The sequence below is a fragment of the Mobula birostris genome, chromosome 25 (genome assembly GCF_030028105.1).
Source record: "Mobula birostris isolate sMobBir1 chromosome 25, sMobBir1.hap1, whole genome shotgun sequence".
NCBI lineage: Eukaryota > Metazoa > Chordata > Chondrichthyes > Myliobatiformes > Myliobatidae > Mobula > Mobula birostris.
Window position 1 is genome coordinate 45,822,769 of NC_092394.1, and position 25,358 is coordinate 45,848,126.

The following is a 25,358-nucleotide window of genomic DNA, read 5'->3' on the forward strand; positions in this document are numbered from 1 at the left end:
AATGAATTCCATACTCACCACTCTCTGGCTAAAGAAATTCCTCCTCATCTTCATTCTAAAAGTACTGCCCTCTATTCTGAGGCTATGTCCTCTGGTCTTAAACTGTCCCATCATAGGAAACATCCTCTCCGTATCCACTCTCTCAAGGCCTTTCACCATTCCATAGGTTTCAATGAGGTCACCCTTGTTCTTCTGAATTCGAGTGAATACAGGCCCAGAGCCATCAGACACTCTTTGCATGACAAGCCATTCAATTCAATCCTGGAATCATTTTTGTGAACCTCCCCTGAACTGTCTCCAGTTTCAGTACATCTTTTCTTAGATAAGGAGCCCAAACCTGCTCACAATACACCCAGTGAGGTCTATATTCTAGTCTTCTTGAAAAGACTACACATTGAATTTGCCTTCTTCACCACAGACTCAGCCTACAAATTAACTTATAGGGAATCCTGCACAAGGACTCCCAAGTCCCTTTGCACCTCAATTTTTTTTTGTATTTTCTCTCCATTCAGAAAATAGTCAACCAATAGACAAAAGGTGCAGGAGTAGGCCTTTCGGTCCTTCGAGCCAGTACCATCATTCACTGTGATCATGGCTGATCATCCACAATCAGTACCCTGTTCCTGCCTTCTCCCCATATCCCTCAACTCCGCTATCATTAAGAGCTCTATCTAATTCTTTCTTGAAAGCATCCAGAGAATTGGCCTCCACTGCCTTCTGAGGCAGAGCATTCCACAGATCCACAACTCTCTGGCTGAAAAAGTTTTTCCTCAACTGTGTTCTAAATGGCCTACTCCTTATTCTCAAATTGTGGCCTCTGGTTCTGGACTCTCCCAACATCGGAAACATGTTTCCTGCCTCTAGCGTGTCCAATCCCTTAATAATCTTATATGTTTCAATCAGATCCCCTCTCATCCTTCTAAATTCCAGTGTATACAAGCTCAGTCGCTCCAATCTTTCAACATATGACAGTCCCGCCATCCCAGGAATTAACCTCGTGAACCTCCGCTGCTCTCCCTCAATAGCAAGAATATCCTTCCTCAAATTTGGAGACCAGGTGTGGTCTCACCAGGGCCCTGTACAACTGCAGAAGGACCTCTTTGCTCCTATACTCAACTCCCCTTGTTATGAAGGCCAACATGCCATTTTACCCTTTTATTTCTTCTACCAAAGTCCATGACAATACACTTCCCAACATTATATTCTATCTGCCATTTCTTTGCCCATTCTTCCAATCAGTCTAAGTCCTTCAGTAGCCTCTCTACCTCCTCAAAACTATCTGCCCCACCTCCTTCAAATTGTCTGCAAACCTTGCAACAAAGCCACCAATTCCATCATCCAAATCGCTGACATATAACAAAAAGAATTGGGCCCAGCACAGACCCTTTTGGAACACCAGCCATTACCGACAGCCTGTCAGATAAGGCTCCCTTTATTCCCACGCTGCCTCCTGCCAATCAGCCACTGTTTTATTCATGCTAGGATCTTTCCTGTAATACCATGGGCTCATAGCTTATTAAGCAGCCTCATGTGCGGCACCTTGTCAAAGGCCTTCAGAAAATCCAAGTACACAGCGTCAACCAATTCTCCTTTGTCTATCCTGCTTGTTACTTTTTCCAAAGAATTCTAACTGATTAGTCAGGCAAGATTTTCCCTTGAGGAAACCATGCTGACTACAGCCTATTTTATCATGTGCCTACAAGTACCCTGAGACCTCATCCTTAATAATCAATTCCAACATCTTTCCAACCATTGAGGTCAGACTGACAGGCCTATAGACTCCTTCCTTCTGCCTCTCTCCCTTCTTGAAAAGTGGAGTGATATTTGCAATTGTTCAGTCTCCCAGAACCATCCCAGAATCTAGTGATTCTTGAAAGATCATTACTAATACCTCCACAATCTCTTCAGCCACCTCTTTCAGATCTCTGGGGTGTACACCATCTGATCCAGGTGACTTACCTACCTTTAGATCTTTCAGTTTCCCCAAGAACCTTCTCTCTAGTTATAGTAACTTCACACACTTCATGCCCTCTGACACCTGGAACTTCCACCATACTGCCAGTGTCTTCCACAGTGAAGACCAATGCAAAATACTTATTCAGTTTGTCCCCTATTACTACCTCCCCAGCATCGTTTTCCAGCAATCCGTTATCCATTTGCTTTTCTTTTACACCATGTATCTGAAGAAACCTTTGGAATCCTCTTTAATACTATTCGCTAGCTTACTTTTGTATTTCATCTTTACCTTCTTAATGACTGTTTAGTTGCCTTCTATTTTTTTTTAAAAGCTTGCCAATCCTCTAACTTTCCACTAATCTTTGCTCTATTATATGTCCTCTCTTTGGCACTTATGTTGGCTTTGATTTTTTTTTTGTTAGCAGCCACAGTTGTGTCATCTTTCCATTAGAATACTTCTTCCTCTTTGGAATGTATATATCCTGTGCCTTCTGAATTGCTTCCAGAAATTCCAGCCATTGCTGCTCTGCCGTCATCCCTGCCAGTGTTCTTTTTCAATCAATTCTGTCAACTCCACTCTCGTGCCTCACTAATTGCCTTTACTCCACTGTAATACAGATACATCTGACTTTAGTTTCTTCTTCTCAAATTTCAGGGTGAATTTGATCATATTATGATCACTTTCCCCGAATGTTATTTTTCCTTAAGCTCTCTAATCAATTCTGGTTCATTGCACAACACACAAGCCAGAACAGCTGATCCTCTTGTGGGCTCAATCACAAACTGCTCTAAAAAGCCATCTCTCAGGCACTCTAGAAATTCCCAGCCCTGGCATCCAGCACCAACCCGATTTTCCCAATCTACCTGCATATTGAAGTCTCAATATCTTACCTCAATCAATAATCAAACTCTCATTTCAATGTAACTGATGGCAATGTAAAAGGTAAGGTAATTCTGGAAACTACCAGTGAGCGGATGGCAAAATTAGCTCAAATGTGATTTACAATATTGCTTGTGGAGCTCAGTATCCTCTTTACAAAACGTGATGAACTGTGGATATCAAAATGAAATTTTAAACTAAAGTTGTCAACTGCAAAAATGAACAAAATGACACACTATAATACAAGTTGGCTTACAAAGAACTAGATATCTTTGTTCATTGGAAAATGTGCGCAGAAATGTAACGACCAACATCTGTTGCAGCATTTCACTTTCTGTGGCCTTTTGATAGTTAGTGTCACAATGTACTAACAAGTGAGCAGTTACATTGGCTAGAGTTCATTTAATTTATCATTTTTTTTTACCTCCAAGAGAAGAAAATGTTAGTTATTTGGGCTTATTATGATGATGATGATGATACAAAAATTCTTCTGAATATCATCAAAACCATATCAAGCTAGAAATTGACCATGCATTATAGAACATAGAAAACCTAAAGCACAACACAGGCCATTCAGCCCACAAAGCTGTGCTGAACATGTCCTTACCATAGAAATTACCTAGGGTTACCCATATAACCCTCTATTTTTCTAAGCTCCATGTACCTATCTAGGAGTCTCTTAAAAGACACTATCGTATCTGCCACCACCACCGTCACCGGCGGCCCATTCCATGCACTCACCACTCTCTGTGTAAAACACTTACCGCTGACATCTCCTCTGTACCTACTTCCAAGCACCTTATAACTGTGCCCCCTCATGCTAGCCATTTTAGCCCTGGGAAAAAAGCCTCTGACTATCCACACAATCAATGTCTCTCATCATCTTGTACACCTCTAATCAGGTTATCTTTCATCCTCCGTCACTCCAAGGAGAAAAGGCTGTGTTCACTCAACCTATTCTCATAAGGCATGCTCCCCAATCCAGGCAGCATCCTTGTAAATCTCCTCTGCACCCTTTCTATCGTTTCCACATCCTTCCTGTAGTGAGGCAACCAGAACTGGGCACAGTATTCCAAGTGGGGTCTGACAAAGGTCCTATACAGCTGCAGCATTACCTCTCAGCTCCTAAACTCAATCCTACGATTGATGAAGGCCAATGCACCACACAGTGAACCTGCGCAGCAGCTTTGAGTGACCTATGAACTCGGACCCCAAGATCTCCCTGATCCTCCACACTGCCAAGAGTCTTACCATTAATACTATATTCTACCATCATATTTGACCTACCAAAGTGAACCACTTCACATTTATCTGGGTTGAACTCCATCTGCCACTTCTCAGCCAAGTTTCGCATCCTATCAATGTCCCGCTGTAACCTCTGATAGCCCTCCACACTATCCTCAACACCTCCAACCTTTGTGTCATCAGCAAATTTACTAACCCATCCCTCCACTTCCTCATCCAGGTCATTTATAAAAATCACTAAGAGTAGGGGTCCCAGAACAGATCCCTGAGGCACACCACTGGTCACCGACCTCCATGCAGAATATGACCTGTCTACAACCACTCTTTGCCTTCTGTGAGCAAGCTAATTCTGGATCCACAAAGCAATGTCCCCTTGGACCCCATGCCTCCTTACTTTCTCAACAAGCCTTGTATGTGGTACCTTATCAAATGTCTTGCTGAATTCCATATACACTACATCTACTGCTCTACCTTCAATGAGTTTAGTCATATCCTCAAAAAATTCAATCAGCCTTATAAGGCACAACCTGCCTTTGACAAAGCCATGCTGACTATTCCTAATCAGATTAAGCCTCTCCAAATGTTCATAAGTCCTGCCTCTCAGGATCTTCTCCATCAACTTACCAACCACTGAAGTAAGACTCATAGGTCTATAACTTCCTGGGCTTGAATAAGGGAACAACATCCGCAACCCTGCAATCCTCTGGAACCTCGCCCGTTCCCATTGATGATGCAAAGATCGTTACCAGAGGCTCAGCAATCTCCTCCCTTGCCTCCCACAGTAGCCAGGGGTACATCTCGCCCAGTCCTGGTGACGTATCCAACTTGATGCTTTCCAAAAGCTCCAGCACATCCCTTTCTTATTAGATACATGCTCAAGCATTTCAGTCCGCTGTAAGTTATCCCTATAATTGCCAAGATCCTTTTCCGAGTGAATACTTTGCTTCAGTATTCATTAAGTACCTCTGCTATCTCTTCCATTCCCATACACACTTGTCCACTGTCGCACTCGATTGGTCCTATTCTCTCTCACGACTTATCCTCTTGCTCTTCACATACTTGTAGAATATCTTGGGGTTTTCCTAAATCCTGTCCGCCTTCTCATGGCTCCTTCTGGCTCTGCTAATTTCATTCTTAAGCTCCTTACTGCTAGCCTTATATTCTTCTAGATCTCTATCATTACCTAGTTTTTTGAACATTTTGTAAGCTTTTCTTTTTTTCGTGACTAGATTTTCAACAGCCACTGTACACCACAGTACCCTACCATCCTTTCCTTGTCTCATTGGAACTCCATGCAAATATCCCCTGAGCTTTTGCCACATTTCTTTCATACATTTCCCTGAGAACATCTGTTCCCAATTTATGCTTCCAAGTTCCTGCTTGATAGCCTCATATTTCCCTATACTCCAATTAAATGCTTTCCTAACTTGTCTGTTCCTATCCCTCTCCAATGCTATAGTAAAGGAGATAGAATTGTGATCACCATCTCCAAAATGCTCTCCCACTGAGAGATCTGACACCTGACCAGGTTCATTTCCCAATACCAGATTAAGTACAGCCTCTCCTCTTGGCTTATCTACATATTGTGTCAGGAAACCTTCCTGAACACACCTAACAAACTCCACCCCATCTAAACCTTTTGCCCGAGGGAGATGCCAATCGATATTTGGAAAATTAAATTGTCCTACCACGACAACCCTGTTATTATTACACCTTTCCAGAATATGTCTCCCTATCTGCTCCTCGCTGTCCCTGTTACTATTGGCTGGTCTATATATAAAAAAAAGCAGTAAAGTTACTGACCCCTTCCTGTTCCGAACTTCCACCCACAAAGTCTCCATAGACAATCCCTCCATGACTTCCTCCTTTCTGCAGCTGTGACACCATCTCTGATCAACAGAGATTATGTAACGATAGTGGAATTCAAGAACCAAATTGTCTTGGAATTAATTAGTTGACCCCCTCTAAACTTATTTTTCAGGCCATTGCAACAAATCTGCACAGATAAATTTCATTTCCAGAAATGGATCTTAGCCAGCTTTGAAACAATAGTGAGTAGTTTGGAAAATAAAGGAAACCATTCACCGAATGGAAATGATTCCATGTTGATGTAGCAGCATCTTCATGGTAGTTTGTCTTCCATTTTTCCAATCTACCTTGAAACTTACCTTCCATGAAATTCAAGTTACCCTGAAGTCTCAGAGGAACTTCAAAATACAGATTAATGGTTAGTCATTCCCCAGAAATTATGGAAAACACTTTCAGCATCTGACAGTAGTGAATTGCTTCTTATTCAGAAATGCTTTAACCATTATTATTTTCTCATCATCAATGAAATCATCGCTGCAAAGTATCCAAAGGAATGTTATATTTATCCATGCTGCAATCATTCACTAAACTGTGGATCCTGAAGCAAAGGTTTAAAACAAGTGGAATCTGCCATCAGTTGCCGCCATACACAATTCTAATACCTGCACACTGAGTTTCTAGGTAGATTTGAACAGAGACATGAAACACTTGAAATGCTGCAGGAACTCAGCAGGCCAGGCAGCATCTATGGAAAAGAGTGAACAGTTGACGTTTCGGGCTGAGATCCTTCATCTCATACTTAGGTTGGAGGAACAACTCCTTATATTCTGTCTGGGTAGCCTCCAACTTAATGGCATGAACATCGATTTCTTGAACTTCCGGTAATACCCCCCCTCTTCACCATTCCCTTTTCCTACTCCCACCTTGCCTGCCCATCACCTCCCTCTGGTGCTCTTCCCCCTTCTCATTCTTCCATGGCCTTCTGTCCTCTCTCATCAGATTCCTCCTTCTCCAGCACTTTATCTCTTTCACCAATCAACTTCCCAGTTCTTTACTTCAGCCACGCGTGCCCCCCCCACCAGATTCACCTACCACCTTTTATTTCTTTCTCCCCTCCCCCCTCACCCATCCATCTTGTTACTCTGACTTTTCATCTTTTTTCTCCAGTCCTGATAAAGGGTCTCAGCCCAAAATGTTTAATCATTTCCACAAAAGCAGCCAGGCCTGCTGAGTTCCTCAAGTGTATGTTGCTTGGGGTTCCAGCATCTGCAGATTTTCTCCTGTTTTTGAATAGAGACATCATCATTGTCATGGGATGGATCATAGAGCTCATCTTCCCCATCTAGAATTGTTACTCAGGAATTCACCCAAGACTAAACCATATAGAAGTGGAGGGCCCATCTTGTTGGGTCCTGTGGCATGCATGTAGTAGTTAGTAATAGAATTCCCAGCAGTGCAATGAGAAGGCCCTACTCTTACAACATTCTCAACAGCTTTAATGCTTTCAAAGCTGGCAACCATCTTTGCTGCTGGAAAAGTAACCTTTGCCTTTAATCTTTTTAAAGAAAATTATGAAATTCAGACATTTAAAGCTATTGAAATTAAACACTTTACATAAAAAACACAAAAAGGCTACTAATAATTAAAAGCAGAAACTGAGAGACAATTACTTAGTGGACGGGTGGAAACTCCCAGCAAGTTTGTCACTACAAAAGTGTCAGGAAGTCCCAGCTTTTCATGTCTGTAAAGCACTTCTAGAGATCCTGGGCTTCTCAGTTTTAAAAATGATGTACAGGCAGTCCCCAGGTTATGTAGGGTTCTACAAGTCAGAAATATCCATTGTCTATAGTAAACATCATTATTTTAAAGCACATCCATTTGCTATCATTCTTGTATTCCATTTAATAATCATTCTAACACTACCCACAATTAAACTAATGAAAGAAGTGCTGTGGATACCATTCCTAGAAAAACTCTTAAAGGCTGAGAGAATTTGTGTAAAATTAGATTTCTGTAAGTCAGGTCATTCATTACCCAACGCCTCTGTATACCAACAATCCCATTCAGAATCCCCCACAATAATTAGCAGGTTAATGCCCAGCGTATTATCTTGCATTGTCCAGTTCACTAAGATTTCTGGCATTTGCAAACTGCAAAGTGACAGTGTATCCTTTCAATAATAAAGAACCTTCACTGAGAGGAAACCTAAATTAGATTTAAATTAGATTCCGATTTGTAGAAAATCTAAGATAGGGATTTTGAAAAAAAGATAGCAGTCGTATTTTGTTTCTACATTACTTATTAAACATTAGGAAAAAGGATTCTGCAATTACACTTAAAATATAATATAGAATATGGCCATATTTATGACAGATTATACAATTTAAAACCCAAACCTGTATGAACCAATCCTAACATCGTCTGCTTTGTTTATTGTTAAGTACATGTCCTCCCCAGATTACAAATGCCCAATTTATGTACGAGTGATTTGGACATCAGTGGGACAGATTTGACGGCTACTATGAGGCTGCAGTTTGCAGCTTCTAGCAGAGACAACTGAATGGTTGAGTTAAATGCCCTGGTTTAACTATACGCTGGCCTGTTTTTACTTAGATATATTGCGAGGCAGCTACATTCTACAACTGATTTCAATGCCAAATTATTTTCATATCAATGTTAAAATTATTTTCATGTCAACTTCACTTGCCCAATCACTGAACTGCTCCCACAACCTGTGGGCTCAATTTCAAGGACTCTTCATCGCATGCTCTTTATATTTATTATTTATTTATTTTGCTTATTTATTATTAAGTTATTATTAAGTTTTCTTTGTATTATTTTTATTTTACATTCTCATTCTGTTTCTTAAATTGTTCTATTGTCAGTCCACAACTCATTTCTATAATCTTGTCCAGTCCCAAAACCTTTTGCTATTTGGAGTCTTCCAGTTCTGGGCCTTTAACTGTTGCTAATTTTAATCATTTCACCTTTGCCAGTCACTGTTAAGCAATCAAAAATCCAAAGCTTTGGAACTCTTTCTCTATTCTCTTCTTAAGGTCTAACCAAATTTTTGATTAGCAGTCGTCTATCTCGTATTTTGGCTCGTTGCCAAAACTTTGTGATAATGATCCTGTGAAACGCCTTCAGTAATTTTTTAAAATATGCTTATAAATACAAATTATTGCCATTGCTGCTGTGATTTTAGGACTATTACTTCAAAAGTATAAATTCAAAAGGATAGTACTGGAGACTAAATTTGAATTCCAACTCTCATTTGTACTTGTTAACTTACATACAAAGGGAAAATGGAAGGAAGTGTGTTGTGGGGGGGAGGGGGGAGATTTTTTCCTTTGCCACAGTTGAAAACATCGCATTTTCTAGAATGCGAACACCAGTTCTCTCAGGTTACCTCTGGAGGTTAACACGCAGGCAGTGAAATGGAAAATTATCCCCAGTCTATTAATCATGAAACTACAGATCTAATTTACAAATAAATTAAGTATGTTGGTTCAAAGTATTTACAACTAATTTATAATGTCCAATTGCACTTGAGATTTGAGATAGTTAAATTCAACTGAAGTCCCTCCAGATCACAAATCCTTTGATCAAAGCAACAAAATTAAAATGGCATGATGGCTACATTGTTAAATTATATCTCATATTTACTGAAAAACATATTTGTAGTGCATATTCAGAATGCAATACTCGCTGTCTACACATCAATATAGAGGTAAAATAATGATTTTATACATCTTATTCTTGAATCTCTTAATTTGAGAGTTGCTCTGACCCTTGCACCAGTCTGGACAAAGTTAATACTGAATTAAGCGAAAAAAAAAATCTCTTCCTTTCTTATCTATTACCATCTGTCAGCAACCATAATGATGTTGAGCCTCTAGTTACTAAGAACAGGCTTCAGTATCTGGAATTATTGCAGGAAATGCAATCAGATCACATTTCATTTGAACTTACAATAATTGGATATGGTACAGAGCCAGAATGTAAAATGATACTTTGAACAAAATTGTAGCACATCTTATCCATGTAAATTCTACTACATCATGACTCTATCCATGGAATCTGCTGCCTCAATTGTAACAAAGATTTAAACTTTCAAGGACAGCAGTATTATTTTTCACCAAAATAGAAGACTAACAATTTTTCTAACTTCATTTAGAATAGCAGAAAAGTGACTTTGTGCAATACTACCTACATGCCTCAAAACCACCTAATCTTCAAAATACTTTGATGTGGAAAATTCAATTATTTGCAAGATTGATTTGATGAAACCACATTGCATTGTTTTTTTTAAAAAAATTCTTCTGCCCTGGTGATAAAAATCAACTTCCCAGGCTCTCCAGAGTTTCCTTCTCATAGGCAATGAATGTTTAAAAGCATTTTGGGATAATTCTCATAATAGGACAGGATGTGACCTTTGGATGACTGAGAATCTTGCCTCAGTACACAGACTCATGAACGCAATCAAGCCTGGATCAAACACATATTTTCATGTGATAGGTGGCCATTCAGTCCATAGAGTCCCTGTCAGCTCAGAGAACATTCCCATCAGTCCTATTCTTTCATCTGCTGTCTCACCTAGTCAAGGACAACTTCAAAGTAAATAGTAGCCAATTGACCAAAAAGCAAGATTTTTAAAGATGGTAATACAACAGTTTTAGGCAAATACAATAAATGTGCAACAGAGTCCAATAATTCATGACATGCAGCAAACTACTTAGAAGATCATTTTCAGCACTGCAACAAGAATAGTGCTAAAGTGAAAAAGATCTTTACTGATACAAGCACACTTTAAATCATTTCAATAAATAAAATTTGTTATATCAGAAGCATGTTGAGGCAATTCAATATTTATATATGCAACGTTCATTGATTCAGTCCTATTTGGACTTTTCTTTACTCCATTTACTAGTTCACCAATTACTTCAATCAATCCCACTCAACACACAAAATGCTAAAGGAACTCAGGAGGTCAGGCAACATCTACGGAAATAAGTAAACAGTTGCTGTTGTGGGCTGAGACACTTCACCAGTACTCTGACCCATTCCTCATCAACCAATCGTATTTCTTCTTCTTTCTCCCAATCAGGAGATGTCATCAACAAGGCTGCTAATTTCCATGACCTATCCCAACTCTATACTTCCCTTCCTTAACTTCTCTATCCAGTAACCACCATCTATTTCAGATCCAGGGACATCCACAGTCATACTGCATCAAACCCAGATTCTTGCAAGGACTAACTTCCATTGCTGCCATCAACTCCATTCTATTCTTTTCTGACCATTCCACTTCGAATACATGTGCTTCTAGTGCACAGTTCTTTTTCAAAGATTACCTTCCATCATAGTAGATTGACATTCACAATCTAGGGCTATATTTCCCTAAACTTCTGCTTTCACTCCCTTGCCTGAAGGCACACACTCAGTGATTCAGGAACAGCTTCTTCCCCCCTGCCATCCGATTCCTAAGTGGACATTGAACCCATGAAAACTACCTCACTCAGTCTAGGTGGTGATGTGGTGCAGTGGCACCTCCCATTGGTGCTGCTCTCCAGAAGAGAGACAGCGCAAGAGCGCGTGTGAGTCTGTGTAAACATTCGTCTGCAGACTGCTGAGAACTCTTGGTTCTTTCTGATAACACCCATGCACCAATTTACAGCACATGTCACCTAGGGACATATTAAATACACACATATAAACCCACATATATAGAGTGTGACTGTCTGTTTACTTGCTATCTTATATGTGTTGCACGTGCCTTGGCTGTGTATAACTATTGGTACTGTTTTGCACCTTGATTCCAGAGAAACACCTTCGTTTGGCTATATACATGGGTATTCGTGTATGGTTGAATCATAATCAAACGAACTTGAATATCCATCCTGGTTATGTCCTCTTCTCAATGAGGCCATTGAGCAGGAGATACTGGAACCTGAAGACCCATACAATAACGCTCAACAACAGCTTCTTCCATACTGCCATTAGGTTCCTGAACCAACCTGAAAAAACTCCTCGGACTAGCACCTCAGAACATATTTCTTTGTCTCATCTTGCACTAATGTTTGACATGCAAGTCTCGTATAATTTACATTAATTTAGTTTTATATTAATGTAGAGTTAGAGTACTACAGCACAGAAACAGGCCATTTTGCCCATCAGGTCCATGCCAACCTGTTGTTCTGCCTAGCCCCATTTACCCTCACCCACACTATGGCCTTCATACCCCTCTCATCCATGTACCATTCCAAACTTCTCTTAAATGTTACAATTGAACTCGCGTCTATCACTTCTTTCGGCAACTTCGAGTGAAGTTCCCCCTCAGTCCCCCTTAAATAGTTCACCTTAAACTTTAGATCTCTGGTTCTGGTCTCATGCAACCTCAAGGGAAAAAGCCTACATGTATTTAACTTATCAATCCCCACATATACACCTCAAAAAGATCTCTTATTCTCCTACACTCCAGGGGATAAAGTCCTAACCTAGACAACCATTCCCTTGAACTCAGGTCCTTAAGTCCCAGCAATATGCTTGTGAATTTTCTCTTCACTCTTTCCTGTCGGTACGTGACCAAAACTGCACACAAATATTCCAATCTTCACCAATTTCAACATTACATCCCAACTCCAGTACTCAGTGTCCTGACAAAAACTCTTAATACCCTAGCTGTCTATGTTGCCACTTTCCCGGATCCCTTTCTTCTACCTCTCCCCTCAGTGCCGTAGTGTAAATACTACCCTGGTTTGTCCTCTCAAAATGAAAACTTACCTGCAATGAATTCCACTTGCTATTTTTCAGCTGGTCCAGATCATGCAAGATTTGATAGCCCTCCTTACTGTTCACTATACCCCCAATCTTGATGTCATTGGCAAATTTGACGATGCAGTTTACAGCATCATTATCTACACCATTAAAAAAACAGACCTGTACATTGCTATCTTATTCTTAGAGCCTTTCTTGAACAACATTTGCTATCTGGCACCTCAGAGATGTTGTAAGTATCACTGCCACAGCCCATACAATTTCTGCAATTGCCTCCAACAAGATCCAAGGGGACACCTTGTCAGGACCTGGCTCATGTTTGTCCTCATTTTGTAATGTGCTGTTGTTGCTGCAAAAAAGCTAACTTTCATGGTATGTATACTCTGGGTATATATTCCATGACAATAAACTTAAACTTGAAACTATTTAGTCGCCAAGCATGATGCTTGGTAAATCAAACCACCAGTCTGTGTTTCGTCTCCCTACATACAAATAGAAACTGAAATGCAAGGATCCAGTACTGTAGGTCAAAAAGTGCTTGTCTGATAAAGTAGAAGAGCTTCCACGTGACTGCTTTGAGTTAGGAGGATTCATCAGCCAGTTTCAAAAAGTATGTCACTGCTGTCATGGACTTCGTCCATAAGTATGTTCAGGAGTACCAAAGAGGACAATCTGTATGCACTATAGAATAACCAGGAGATTCACTCCCCCTGAAGCCTAGGACTGTAATGTACAAATTGGGTGACCTTGCCTTATACAAAAAAATCAAGATTTGACCTCTGTAAGGCTATTAGGATGCCGAGAGACAGCACTAGTCCACAATCATCCCTGACCAGCCATCAGTTGTGGCAGGGCGTGCATGCTACAATAGGCTACAAAGCCAAGTCAGACAACACCCTGACAACAGTACTACTTTTCCTGATGAGCTTAACACATTCAATGTTTGATTTCAACAGAAAGAGAGTGGAATGTCACCACCAATCCAACAGCTTCCAATGCACCTGAACCCACTGTCACAATTGTAAATGTAAGATCAGCCTTCTGGAGACTGAACTCACAAAAAACACCTGGTTCAGATGGTTCTATTGGTAGTTGCAGATATTTTAAACTCTTCCTACAGTATTTCAAGTTCACATTCCCATCTGCTTTAAGAGCATTATCATGCAGGTACCCAAGAAAAATGACTACTGCTTGGTGGCTCTGACATGCTCCATCATGGATTGCTTTGAGGGGCTGGTCATGGTATGAACTAACTTCAGCCACCCAGACAACCCACTGCAATTCACTTACCACCATAACAGGTGTATGACAGATGCCATCTCCCTGGTCTTGCACTCATCTTTGGAGCATCCGGACAGTAAAGACACACATGTTATACTACTGTCTATTGACTACAGTCCCACCTTCAATACTATAGTTCCAAGTAAAGGTATCTCCAAACTCAGAGTTGGAACTCAAACCTCCCTTTGCAACTGGATCCTCGACTTCCTGATTAACAGTTTGGAATCTGTAAGGATGGGGCAGCAACACCTCTGCCATGATTATCCTCAGCACTGGTGCCCCAAAAGGTTGCATCCTCAACCCCCTACTCTACTCCCTGTGCACTCACAACTGCATGGTCAGATTATACCCTAACTCCATATAAAGGTTTAGAAACAACATCATCATGATGGGATGCATTTGAAATAATGATGAGCCAGAATACTGGAAGGAGTTAGAAAGTCTAGTGACATGGCATTGTGACATCAACCTTTACCTCAACGTCAGCAAAACAAGAGCTGCTCATTGACTTCAGGAAGTGGGGTAGTGTACATGCTCCTGGTGTTGAGGTCAATATGGTTAAGAGCATTAGGTTCCTAGGAGTGAACACCATCACTAGCCTATGCTGGTCCAACCACGTTGATGCCAGGGTCAGGAAACTGGTAAATTGCGGACACAAGCTGAACACATCATGGAAATCAGCCTCCTTCTGCAGATCTTGCTGCTTTGGTAAAGTAATCAGTATAATGAAAGACCACCTTCCCATGAGGCAGAAGATGCAAAAGCCTGAAAACACCTACCACCAAGCTTCTATCCCACTGTTAAGACTATTGAACAGTTCCCTAGTAAGAAAAGATGGGCTCCTGACCTCACAATCTAGTTTGTTTTGTTCTCACACATCATCAAGCTGCACAGCATTTTCTTCGCAACTGCAACACCTTATTCTGCACTATTACCTTGTACTATCTGTTGGAATGAATCAATCATATGAATGATATATACACAAGGCAAGTATTTTACTATACTTGGGTACTTGTAACAATAAACCAGTTTACCAATTCATATTGCCCAGTCATAATTTAATGATTTAGCAAAAATGGACCAGAAACAACTACTCTCTTGGAGTAATGGGAAACATTTAAGCAGTAAACTCAAAATGTACACAGAATACAAAGGGTAGGACTGCCAAATCCAGACCACTGAGATGACAAGGTGCAGAGAGAATAGGATAAAACATAAATAAGATCAAGGGTATATTAGAACTCTAGTATGGGACTTGTTAAGATCGTGTCTGACTAATGACTTGATTCTTCAAAGTAACAAGGATAGCCTATAGGGACAGTGCTTTTGAAATAAATTGCATGGATTTTGACAAGGTTCCAGATAGCAGGCTGGTCAAAAACAATAGTCCAAGGGGATGGAGGGAGAGTGGGAAATAGGGACAAGATTGGTCTGGTGGCAGGAGCAAGGATAATAATTGATATGTGCTTTTGCAACTGGAAGGCTGCTATCAGTCATTTTACAAAGCTCAGTGCTCAACGTCTTACATTTTGTAATACACATTAGCACAGTCTCCACCATTAGTCCTAAATATAGAGAGCATGATAAAGCAGTGTGCAGATGAAAAGTGGCTGAAAACTTTATACACCAAGATATAGATATCTGGCTAGTTGATCAAAATATGGCAAATGGAACTGAACCTACAGAAATGCGAGGTAATGTGTTTGGGAACTTGCAACAAGGCAAGGGATTAGGTAATAAATGCATGATACTGAATGATGCAGTGGAATTAGAAATCTAGAGTACGTAGCCACAGATACTTAAGGGAAACAGGTGAGTCAGATGGTTAAAACAGCATGCAGCATTCTTCCATTAATCATCTGAAGTACAGATCAGAAGGGAATTTATGCTCAAAATACCAACAATATTGTTCAAACTACCAGAGTGTTCTGTTCTTGTCACCATGTTGTAAGAACAACATAACTACACTGGAGACTGCACAAACAGATTTGCAAGGATGTTGCCAGAACTGGAAAATTATTGGAAGATAGAATAAATTAAAATTATTTTCTTTGGAAGAGAAGAAACCAAGGTTCAATTTAATTAATATGTACAAAATGAAGATGTCTACAGTAAGTAGGAAAGAGGGACTTCCCTCAAAATAGGAATCAAAAATCGGGGGGGGGGGGGGGTTCAGAAAGGAAGATCACAGAGGAGATGATACAATGCTTTTTTACCTGGAACTGACGTCAGTCTGGAAGTCAGTCATTGTACCAAAGTGTGGTGGGTGCAAACATTCTCATTGCACTTCGAATATCTGGGTGTAAATTTGAAGAGCTATGATTTTCAGGTCTATGCATTCAGTCTCTGAAGGTGAGATCACATTGTGTAGCATGCACAACCTGAATGGCATCCTTCTGAATAGTAGGTGTCTATGATTCATGAGCCCAGTCAACCCACGTAGTGGGTTGAACTCTCTTAATTCCAGACTGCATCTCCCATAGTGTGACTTTTGTTTTAACCCATGCTCTTGCCGTCAAAGACTGCCTTCTCAGTCCAGGCAGACTTCATCTGGGCATGGGCAGCAAGGCAATGTAGCAGTTTACTGTACTGTCTCATAGCTTCAAGGACTAGGGTTCAGTACTGATCTTGGGTGGAATGTGAGTGTTTTCCCATGATCGTGTAGGTTTCCTTTGTATACCCGTTTCTTCACCTCTCAAACATATACTGATGGGTTTATTGACTGGTATAAATTAAAAAGAATCGAAGGGAAGTTCATGGGCACATGACCAGGTGGTTAAGGCATTGGACTAGCCACCTGAAGGTCATGAGTTCGAGCCCCAACCGAGGGAACATGTTGTGTCCTTGAGCAAGGCACTTAATCACACATTGCTCTGCGACGACACTGGTGCCAAGCTGTATGGGCCCTAGTGCCCCTCCCTTGGACAACATTGGTATCGTGGAGAGGGGAGACTTGCAGCATGGGCAACTGCTGGTCTTCCATACAACCTCGCCCAGGCCTGCACCCTAGAGAGTGAAGGCTTTCCAGGCGTGATCCATGGTCTCATAAGACTAACGCATGCCTTCATGAAGGGAAGTTCACGTGCACAGGAGAGATTAAGTTGTTGGGCTACAGAGAAAGGCAAGGGGGGGGGGAAGAAGAAATGGGACTGATGGGAGTGCTACGATGGGAGCCAATATACACTTGATGAGCATTTGGGCACAGGAAATACTGAATAGAATTTCAGCTTTCATAGTCTAATACCCTGTAGCAGATTATAGAACTCTGTGTTAAACAACAAGATTATCCTTTAGATCAAATACATTTCTAATACTGAAAACTAAGCTTTAAAAAAATGCTTAATAATCCTTTTCAGTATATTTTTATAGTCCCATTAAAGTCAGGTGGTCTCACGGCATGTTTATAACCCAAATTACAGAGATACGTCTCAGGCCCTTTAGAGACAGAAAAATTCTGGCACTGTACTATACATGATCAGCAATTTTAAGTTGTTAAACAGGAAAGTGTGATCAATTATACAGGCGTAGGAGACTTGCAGCAACTATCATCTCCTTCATGGTAAATGTTACATTCTATTCAAAATGAAGGAAGGCGTGAATAAGAATTTTGATTCCAATTTAATTTTTCTATAAATTTGAGCTGAAGCAATGCAAAAAAAAAAGCTAGTGTTCTGTTAGCACAGACAATGTTTAGATATAATATGCCAATCTTACTTAAATGCCATTTACGTATTAAATCAGATGAAAACAACATTTTGCTTGGTTTTTGGAAGGAATGCAATGTGGATAATACAGGTGATGGCAATAATAATGAGGCAAGTGTTGCAGGTAATGAAATTAGTAATGAAAGTCTAGTTAGGATTAACTTGTAAAAGTTAAGGAAGTCTGTAGGGATGTAGGGTCTAGTGGTAGAACTAATTGTGACAGCTAAATTGAAAATTCAGTTGCTTGTGGATAGCTATGATCCTAAAAGTTGAAATTCATGCTCAGAGTTACTGAATAAGTGGTAGTACTCAGAATAAGGAAGTGAAGAAAAGCAATAAATGGGAAAACAACAAATCCCCAATGTTAAACATCACCAGTTCTGGAAGAAGGACCTGCTAAGAGAGAAAGGGATATTTAAAGATGGACAGTCTCTTTAAGGAAAATAAGAAAGCATTGGCCAAGCAAACTAAGGGGAATATTATGAGGAATACTGCAATGGCAGATTTACTGCTCATAAGGCAGATATGGCAAAATTTATCCTCTTCTCCTCACACAGCAAATCACATAAATTTCTTTTTAGATATTAATACTGAGGTTAAAGAAGCAATTGTAAATTCTAAGGAGGGCATGACTGCCAGTCTGGTTCTGGATAATTTGGATATGGACTTTTTAGCTAAGATGTATGTCCTTTCCATCAAAAGTAGGAAAATACCACGCAATTATAATAAAAAAAAATTTACAACACTTTAATTCTCAAGTCAGATAACCTGGTTAAACTTGAGAACATTGGTAATAACAAATAACTCTACTGCTGCTAAGAGTTTTTACTAAGATTCTTGCAAGATGAGTAACTGAAACCATCTTAATTAACTACCACAGAAAGGCTTTTTTTTAAAAAAAACAGCTAACCCAATCAAAATATTGCCATTTGAAATTATTTAATCAGGGCTAAAATGAATTTTAACACTGGTATACACTGATTTTTAAAAATCTATTCTGATAAAGCCTTCAATTCAATTAGACAAACTAATTGGCAAGGTGCTATGTTGGTTGGGTATCTGCAGGATGTTTTTTTTATATATAGATTTAGATCTTTATTTTGAATCTCCTACTTATAGCAAAAATAGGTAAATGTGCTCCCATTTTAATTAGAGGGGCTTATGCAGGGCAATCCACTTTCACCCATTTAATTTCATGGGTATTTTATTACATTTATTGAAGCAAAATGGGAATGGTTTTGACTTAGCATGTTCAGCACTGGTCTTTGCTCATTAATTTTTAGAAGAAATTCTGAGGGCCAAGGTCACTCAGCATTTGGATAGACAGTCTTATTAGGAGAAGTTGGCATGGCTTTGTGCGTGGGATGTCATGCTTGATGAAACTGAGTTTTTGAAGATTAAGATCGAAGTGTCGTAAAACAGAGAAACCTTGGAGTTAAAGTGGTACTTTGAATATGGTGTTGCAGGTAGGCAGCATGGTGAAGAAAGCTTTTGGCAACTGGACTTCATCAGTCAGGACATTGGTAAGGCTATGCCTGGAATATTGTGTTCAGTGTTGGTCACCCTGCAATAGGAAAAATATTACTAAACTAGAAAGAGTGCAGAAAAGATTTCCACAGATGCTATCAAGACTTGAGTGACTGAGTGAAAGGGAGAGGTTGGACAGACTAGGACTTTATTCCATAGAGAGCAGGACACTGACAGGTGATTGTATAGAGATGTTTGGGGTGCCATGCAGTTAGCACAATGTTATTACAGCGTAGGGTGTCAGAGTTTGGAGTTCAGTTCCAACAGTGTCTATAAAAAGTGTTTGTATCTCTAAATAAAATAAAATAAACTAAACCAAAAAGATAGATGCCACAGGGGTTGGAGTTTTGATCTTGCTATTTGTTGTTTATACAAATGCAGAAGACTTGATCAACTAGCTTGCAGATGACATGAAATTAGGTGTTGATGATAGTGAAGGTTATCAACGATTACAGTTATCTTGACCAGTTACGGAAGTAGGCAAGGAATGGTAAATGGATTCCAAGATTAATAAGTGTGAAGTGATGCATTTTTGAAAATCAAACCCGTAAAGAACATACTATGAATGGCAGGGTATGAGAGACTAAGGGAACAGAGGAAATTTGGAATACAAATGCATGGTTCATTGACAACAGAATCTCAGGTAGATATGGTAGTGAAAGAGGCATTTAGCATACTGGCATTCAGTATAGGAGGTGCAACATTATGTTGCAGTTGTATCAGGCATTGGTGAGAACACACTTGGAGTATTGTAGACAGTTTTGGTCACTGTTATGGGAAAGATGTGGTTAAACTAGAAAGAGTGCAGAAAAGACTTACAAAGATGTTGCCAGGACGAGAAGGCCCGAGTTATAGGGAGAGGTTAGCTAAGTTAGGTCTTTATTTCTTGAAATAAAGAAGAATGAGGGAAAACTTATAGAAATGCTTAAAATTATAAGGGACCATAACAGCCTTCATCCCCAGGACAGGGAAGTCCAAAATTAGGTGACAGAAGAAAGATTTAAAAGGGACCTGAGGGGTACCATTTTCCACACAGAGGGTGGTGAGTAAATGGAGTGAGCCACCAGAAGAAGTAGTTGAGGTAGGTACATTATCAATTAAACAGCTCTTGCAGAGGTACTGAGGAACAAAACCTAGAGGGACATGGAAATTGGGACTAGCTGGGTGGGCACCAAGGTTGGCATGAACTTGTTAGGCTAAATGGCCTGGATCCATGGTGTGTTGCTTTATGACTATGATGGACACAAGTCCTTCAGGCCTACTCATACATGCTAATCATGGTGCCCACTAAGTTAGTACCATTTTATATTTTACCTCCATTCAATCCTCAAGGGTGAGCTTTCAGCTACTTGCCATTTTAATTCACCATCCATTCCAATTTTGACCTCTCCATCTTTAGCCTCAAACAATGTTTTAATAAAGCCCAATGCAAGCTCAAAGAGCAGCATTTGACCTATCAACTAGACACGTTACAGCTCTGAATTCAACACCAAATTTGACAGCTTCTGATAATTAAATTTTTCATTTTCAATTAGCCAGATATGATGAACATCACGCTAACTCCTTTCCTCTCCTTCCACAGAATCGCCTGAATCATCCATTCCCAGTATTTTCTGTTTGCATCTGTTATTTTTAACACAAATTTGATGGGCAATATAAAATTTTTTTCTATGAATTTCTGAATCACAGAAGTCAATATTACAGCTGAAAGTTTAAGCACAGTGCATGCATTTATAAGCAGTGATCTTACATTAAGTAACCCGTTATGTCTTTTTTATTATTTATTTAGAAATACAGCTCAGTAACAGGACCTTCTGGCCCAAAAAGCCCACCAAATTACACCTAATGTGAACGATTAACTTACTAACCTGTGTGTCTTTGGAATGTGGGAGGAAACCAGAGCACCTGGAAAAACCCACATATACAAGCTCCTTACAGACAATGGCAGATTTGAACCCGGGGCACTGTAATAATATCATGCTTACCTCTACGCTATCCTGAAACGTTATTATCTTCATCTGCACAAAAGTTTAAAGTTGTCCGTGATGTGGGCAGAGATTCCCTTCTAGCACAAGTCACTCAAAGAAACTAAGCCTTGTGCTTTACATTGAGCGTTTCATTGTAAAATTCATTTACATTAAAACCTGTCCATCTCAGAAAACATGATTAGTAGATGTAGAGGTAATGGATGTTAGAAAGAGGTGGGGAATACTGCGCTAATAGAATTCCCCCCCACCCCACCCCGTAGGTACAGTTTTAATATCACAACCCAATTTCAATTGATTGAGAGTGCTTTAACCTCACACAATTGATTCCATCTTCCCTTCATCCCTCCCTTACCCAACTGCACAACATCTTCCTTACTCATCAGATTCCAGTATCTGTAACCTCAGGTCTCCCATAAATCACCTTTCAGCACCTGTCTCTACCACTACCCACCTGTCTTTATCTGCCTCCTTGCATTTCTTTCTGTCTCTATCCATCATCCACCAGATGCTACCACCCTCTCCCGCACCTGGCTCCATCTGCCCATAGCCCCCTTCCTCACCTGGTTCCATCTATCTTTTGCAAACCCTGCCTTGTTCTTCCTTCTCATCTGCCTTTACGGACTATCTCCTTCTACACTTTACGTAGACAATCTCCCTTCTGAATTCTTGGTCCTGATACAATGCTTTGCTTTGTACTTCAGATTCCAATACTTGTAATCTCATGTGTCCAAACTAATTTCAACATTCAATTTGTCATAAATGGTACAAATCGATTTGTACTGCAAGCTACTGCACTAATATGGAAATAATATAGAAACAAATTCTCAAAATCACAGTAACAGAGCACTTACTATGTTATAAATTTTTGTTTTTTAATCTATCTATGGAGGCTGGAGGAAATATTAATTACCAATTTTTGGCAAATCTAAGTGGCCATATCTAGATAAATTCACATTTGCTTCTTCGTAAGGTCTTAATATACACAATGACATGTAGGACAATACAATTCTAACATTACTGACACTTACCATTTATTCCACGTCTTGCATACTCTCATACAGATGCATAGGTCCCTATGGCTTAGGTAACTGAATATTGCCAGCCACACTTCTCTTTGCACCACATGTTCTGATCCACTAGTAAGTGGTAAAGAATCAGGTTCAGGGCTGTCGGGAGGAGGACGAACCACGTGTCTCTCCATTTGAAATGGCTTGGGAGGAGACTGCACCGGGAGTTTGCTTAGTATCCGAGGTCGAGATATATTTCCTAGAACTTTGTGACAAAGCTGACTGGATGGTCCATTTTTCTTTTTTAATGAAACCTCCACTGTCCTGAAGGAGTTTTTTTGAATATTCTCCCCTCTTAAGGAATAATAGTTATTTTCTGCAACTTTTGAAGCCAAAGAAAGCAGTTTGGATTTTGTATTCCTTGCATTCTCTTCATCTTCATCCTCTTCTTCCTCATCATCCTCCTCACTAAAAATGTCATTGGAAAATCTTCTGAGTTTTGACCTTTGGCTATCTGTCTTTGCAATAGACCTTGGACTAGATTCTCCACTGCTTCCTTCTGATCTCTGGATGCTCGATTCTGAACCGGAGCTAGAATCGGAGTCAGATTCTGAACTAGAGCTGGAGCTGCTGGCTTCATTTCTGTTGACACGTTTCATCATTTGTCGTATCCGTTCTATCCTATCCGCATGCTCTGATCTTTCCAGGTGTTTTACTTTACTAGATTCTTCAGAGTCTGGCGTCAGCTTCCTTTTCTATTGAATAAAAATCAAATTAAACAGTTAAAAGGAGAACAAAGCTTTCAAATTCAAAACTTCATAACATTGCAAAAAAACTGACCAAAAATTAACAGTTAATTCTCTAATTGACAACCTGTACAAAAATAGCCCTTTTAATTATTCTACTGTTGAACTCAACTGTACATTTCAGGATGCACCTCCTACTTCCAAACCAACAGAAGTTTGCAGCGCCTTTCTTTGAAAGATATATTTTGCATTTTATCTTAAAAATGTGAAAAGCATGACAAAGTAAATGTTGCCAAATATCAATCATGTTTTCAGTGTAGTATCAATATAATGCACCTCAATTTTTTTTCACTTAAAATTATATAGTTTAATGTACTGTGGCTACTTTATAATTAGCAAGGCTATATTTTTGGTAGAGTTCACTATGAAAGTAATAGTGACCAGGAAGCCATGCATTTGTCAGTATCTCACCTGACTACAGGCCTTAGGACAATGAAGCAATTAATAGTACCGCACAATAACACTAGAACATTTGTTTTGACATTAACCTTGAATTACAGCAATGGAGCCAACTAAGGCAGTTTCATTCAGATAATTTACATCAACTCCCTTGACAGAGAAGATGAAAATGAATAAAAAGTGGTTTATGCACTCCCTCAATATCTCATTATTCTTTTAATGTGTGCAAATCCCAACATGAAAGAAAAAAATATATATAGACCATGATCTCCTGCTTTCTATTGGGAAAACTTGTACTTTTTACAAATCGGTATATTTCAGAACTACAATTAACGTGATTTTAAAAATTACCAGATAATGCCTAGTATTTAAACTTGGAGATTGGATGAAGATGGGTACGAATGTGGGAGAGAACAGGAAAATAATTTACAGAACACTTTATTCTGGATTTATAGGATAATCAAGCCAAACCTACTTTATATGGCAGCCTGAGATACAAATCAATTGGAATTCTATTCAGCAATATTAGCCCAGATTTCTAACAAAGCATAGCAAAATTAATACCAATTACATTGAGAGCAAAGATATTTTCTTTTATTTAAAAGTGTCTGTCAGACTGCAGGTTTAATATTTTGCTCAATTCATGGATATCAGGAAAACGAAGTGACACTAACCAAAATGATATTAATACTAAATTAATAAAAAGCAAAATACAGTTCATTACGGATACATGAAATAAAACCAGAAAATGCAGTCATCATTCTGTGGCTTGGGCAGTAGTATGGAGAGATGTTTAGATTACTATTTCATGTCAGTGAACTTGGGAAAATGGTGGCTCAATTGTGACATTCTTGGCTGTGTGTCAAGGTTGCAATTTCCATTCCAAGAATTTCAACAGAAATCTCAGCCACTTTCAGTGCGGCAGGAATAATGTAGAGGTTTTGCACTGTGGAATAAGTGCGCCATCAATGGTACCATCTTTTAAATGAAATTTTAAATCAAAGCCTCATCTAACCTTTTAGATGATTTATTAAAGATCTCATGGCACTAAGTCTAAATGGAATAAGAATAGGAGAGCTCACCATAATACCTGTGTTATATTTATCTCAATATCCAACAGAAAATAATTATCACATATTGGAGGCACAAGAGAGACTGCAGATGCTGGAATCTGTAGCAACACAAAATGCTGGAGGAACTCAACAGGTCACGTAGCATCTATAGAGGGAAATGGACAGAAGACATTTTGGATCAAGACCCTTCATCAGGGCTGGAAAGAGAAGAAAAGCCAGTATAAAAGTGTGTGGGGGAGGGGGAAGAGATGAAAGAATAGGAGCTGGCAGGAGATAGGTGAAACCAGGCAAGAGGAGGAATATGAGTAGGAGGCAGGAAAGAAGTACACTGATTACTACATACTGACACTCACAAATTCAAGGTCATCTCCACATTTGTCATCACATTTCCTAGAAAAGCAATGTCACAAGCTACATCTGTGAATTTATGAGGCTGAAGTTGTTGGTCTATGAATGAAGGTTTATTTGTCCTCATAGCAGGAAGTGTTAACTGACAGCTTAACTTGTCCACATGTTTTATGCCTTTATGAAATATTTACCATTTTCCACAAAATAATTAAAATTTAACTTTCATAAGAAAGGGGGCTAAAGCTCATCTTTTGTAAAGAAAGTGGAGCTTACTATATAATGTGGAAATAAATATAATAATACAAATAAATGCAAATAAAACAAATTACAGAATATGTGATATGGTGCTGGATTTATATTTCTAATTGTATTGTTTAGCCTGATAAGAATATAAGGGTAAGAGAATCATACATGACCTCTAAATGATTTCAAATGCCTTTGACCATCCTTAGTATGATGAGTTAAACATGAAATGTTATGTACAGTGAAGAAAATGGACAGATGTCAGTAATATATTGAATTCTGTTTACCCTGAGCACTATCAGTAACAAATTTCAT

The 25,358-nt window shown here is 39.4% G+C and overlaps 1 protein-coding gene across 5 annotated transcripts in view; it reads right to left on the minus strand.

Annotated features, from left to right (window-relative positions):
- LOC140187918 (lysine-specific demethylase 2B-like) overlaps positions 1–25,358 on the minus strand; it is a 236,367-nt gene that overhangs the window by 77,462 nt on the left and 133,547 nt on the right. For all 5 annotated transcript variants that reach the window (XR_011883174.1, XM_072243793.1, XM_072243792.1 and 2 more), the window contains one exon: positions 22,196–22,929. Coding sequence is in view for 4 of the 5 variants with exons in the window: in XM_072243793.1 (XP_072099894.1) it covers positions 22,196–22,929 (734 nt within the window). In the remaining variant the exon portion in view is untranslated. The remainder of the gene's footprint in view (positions 1–22,195; positions 22,930–25,358) is intronic.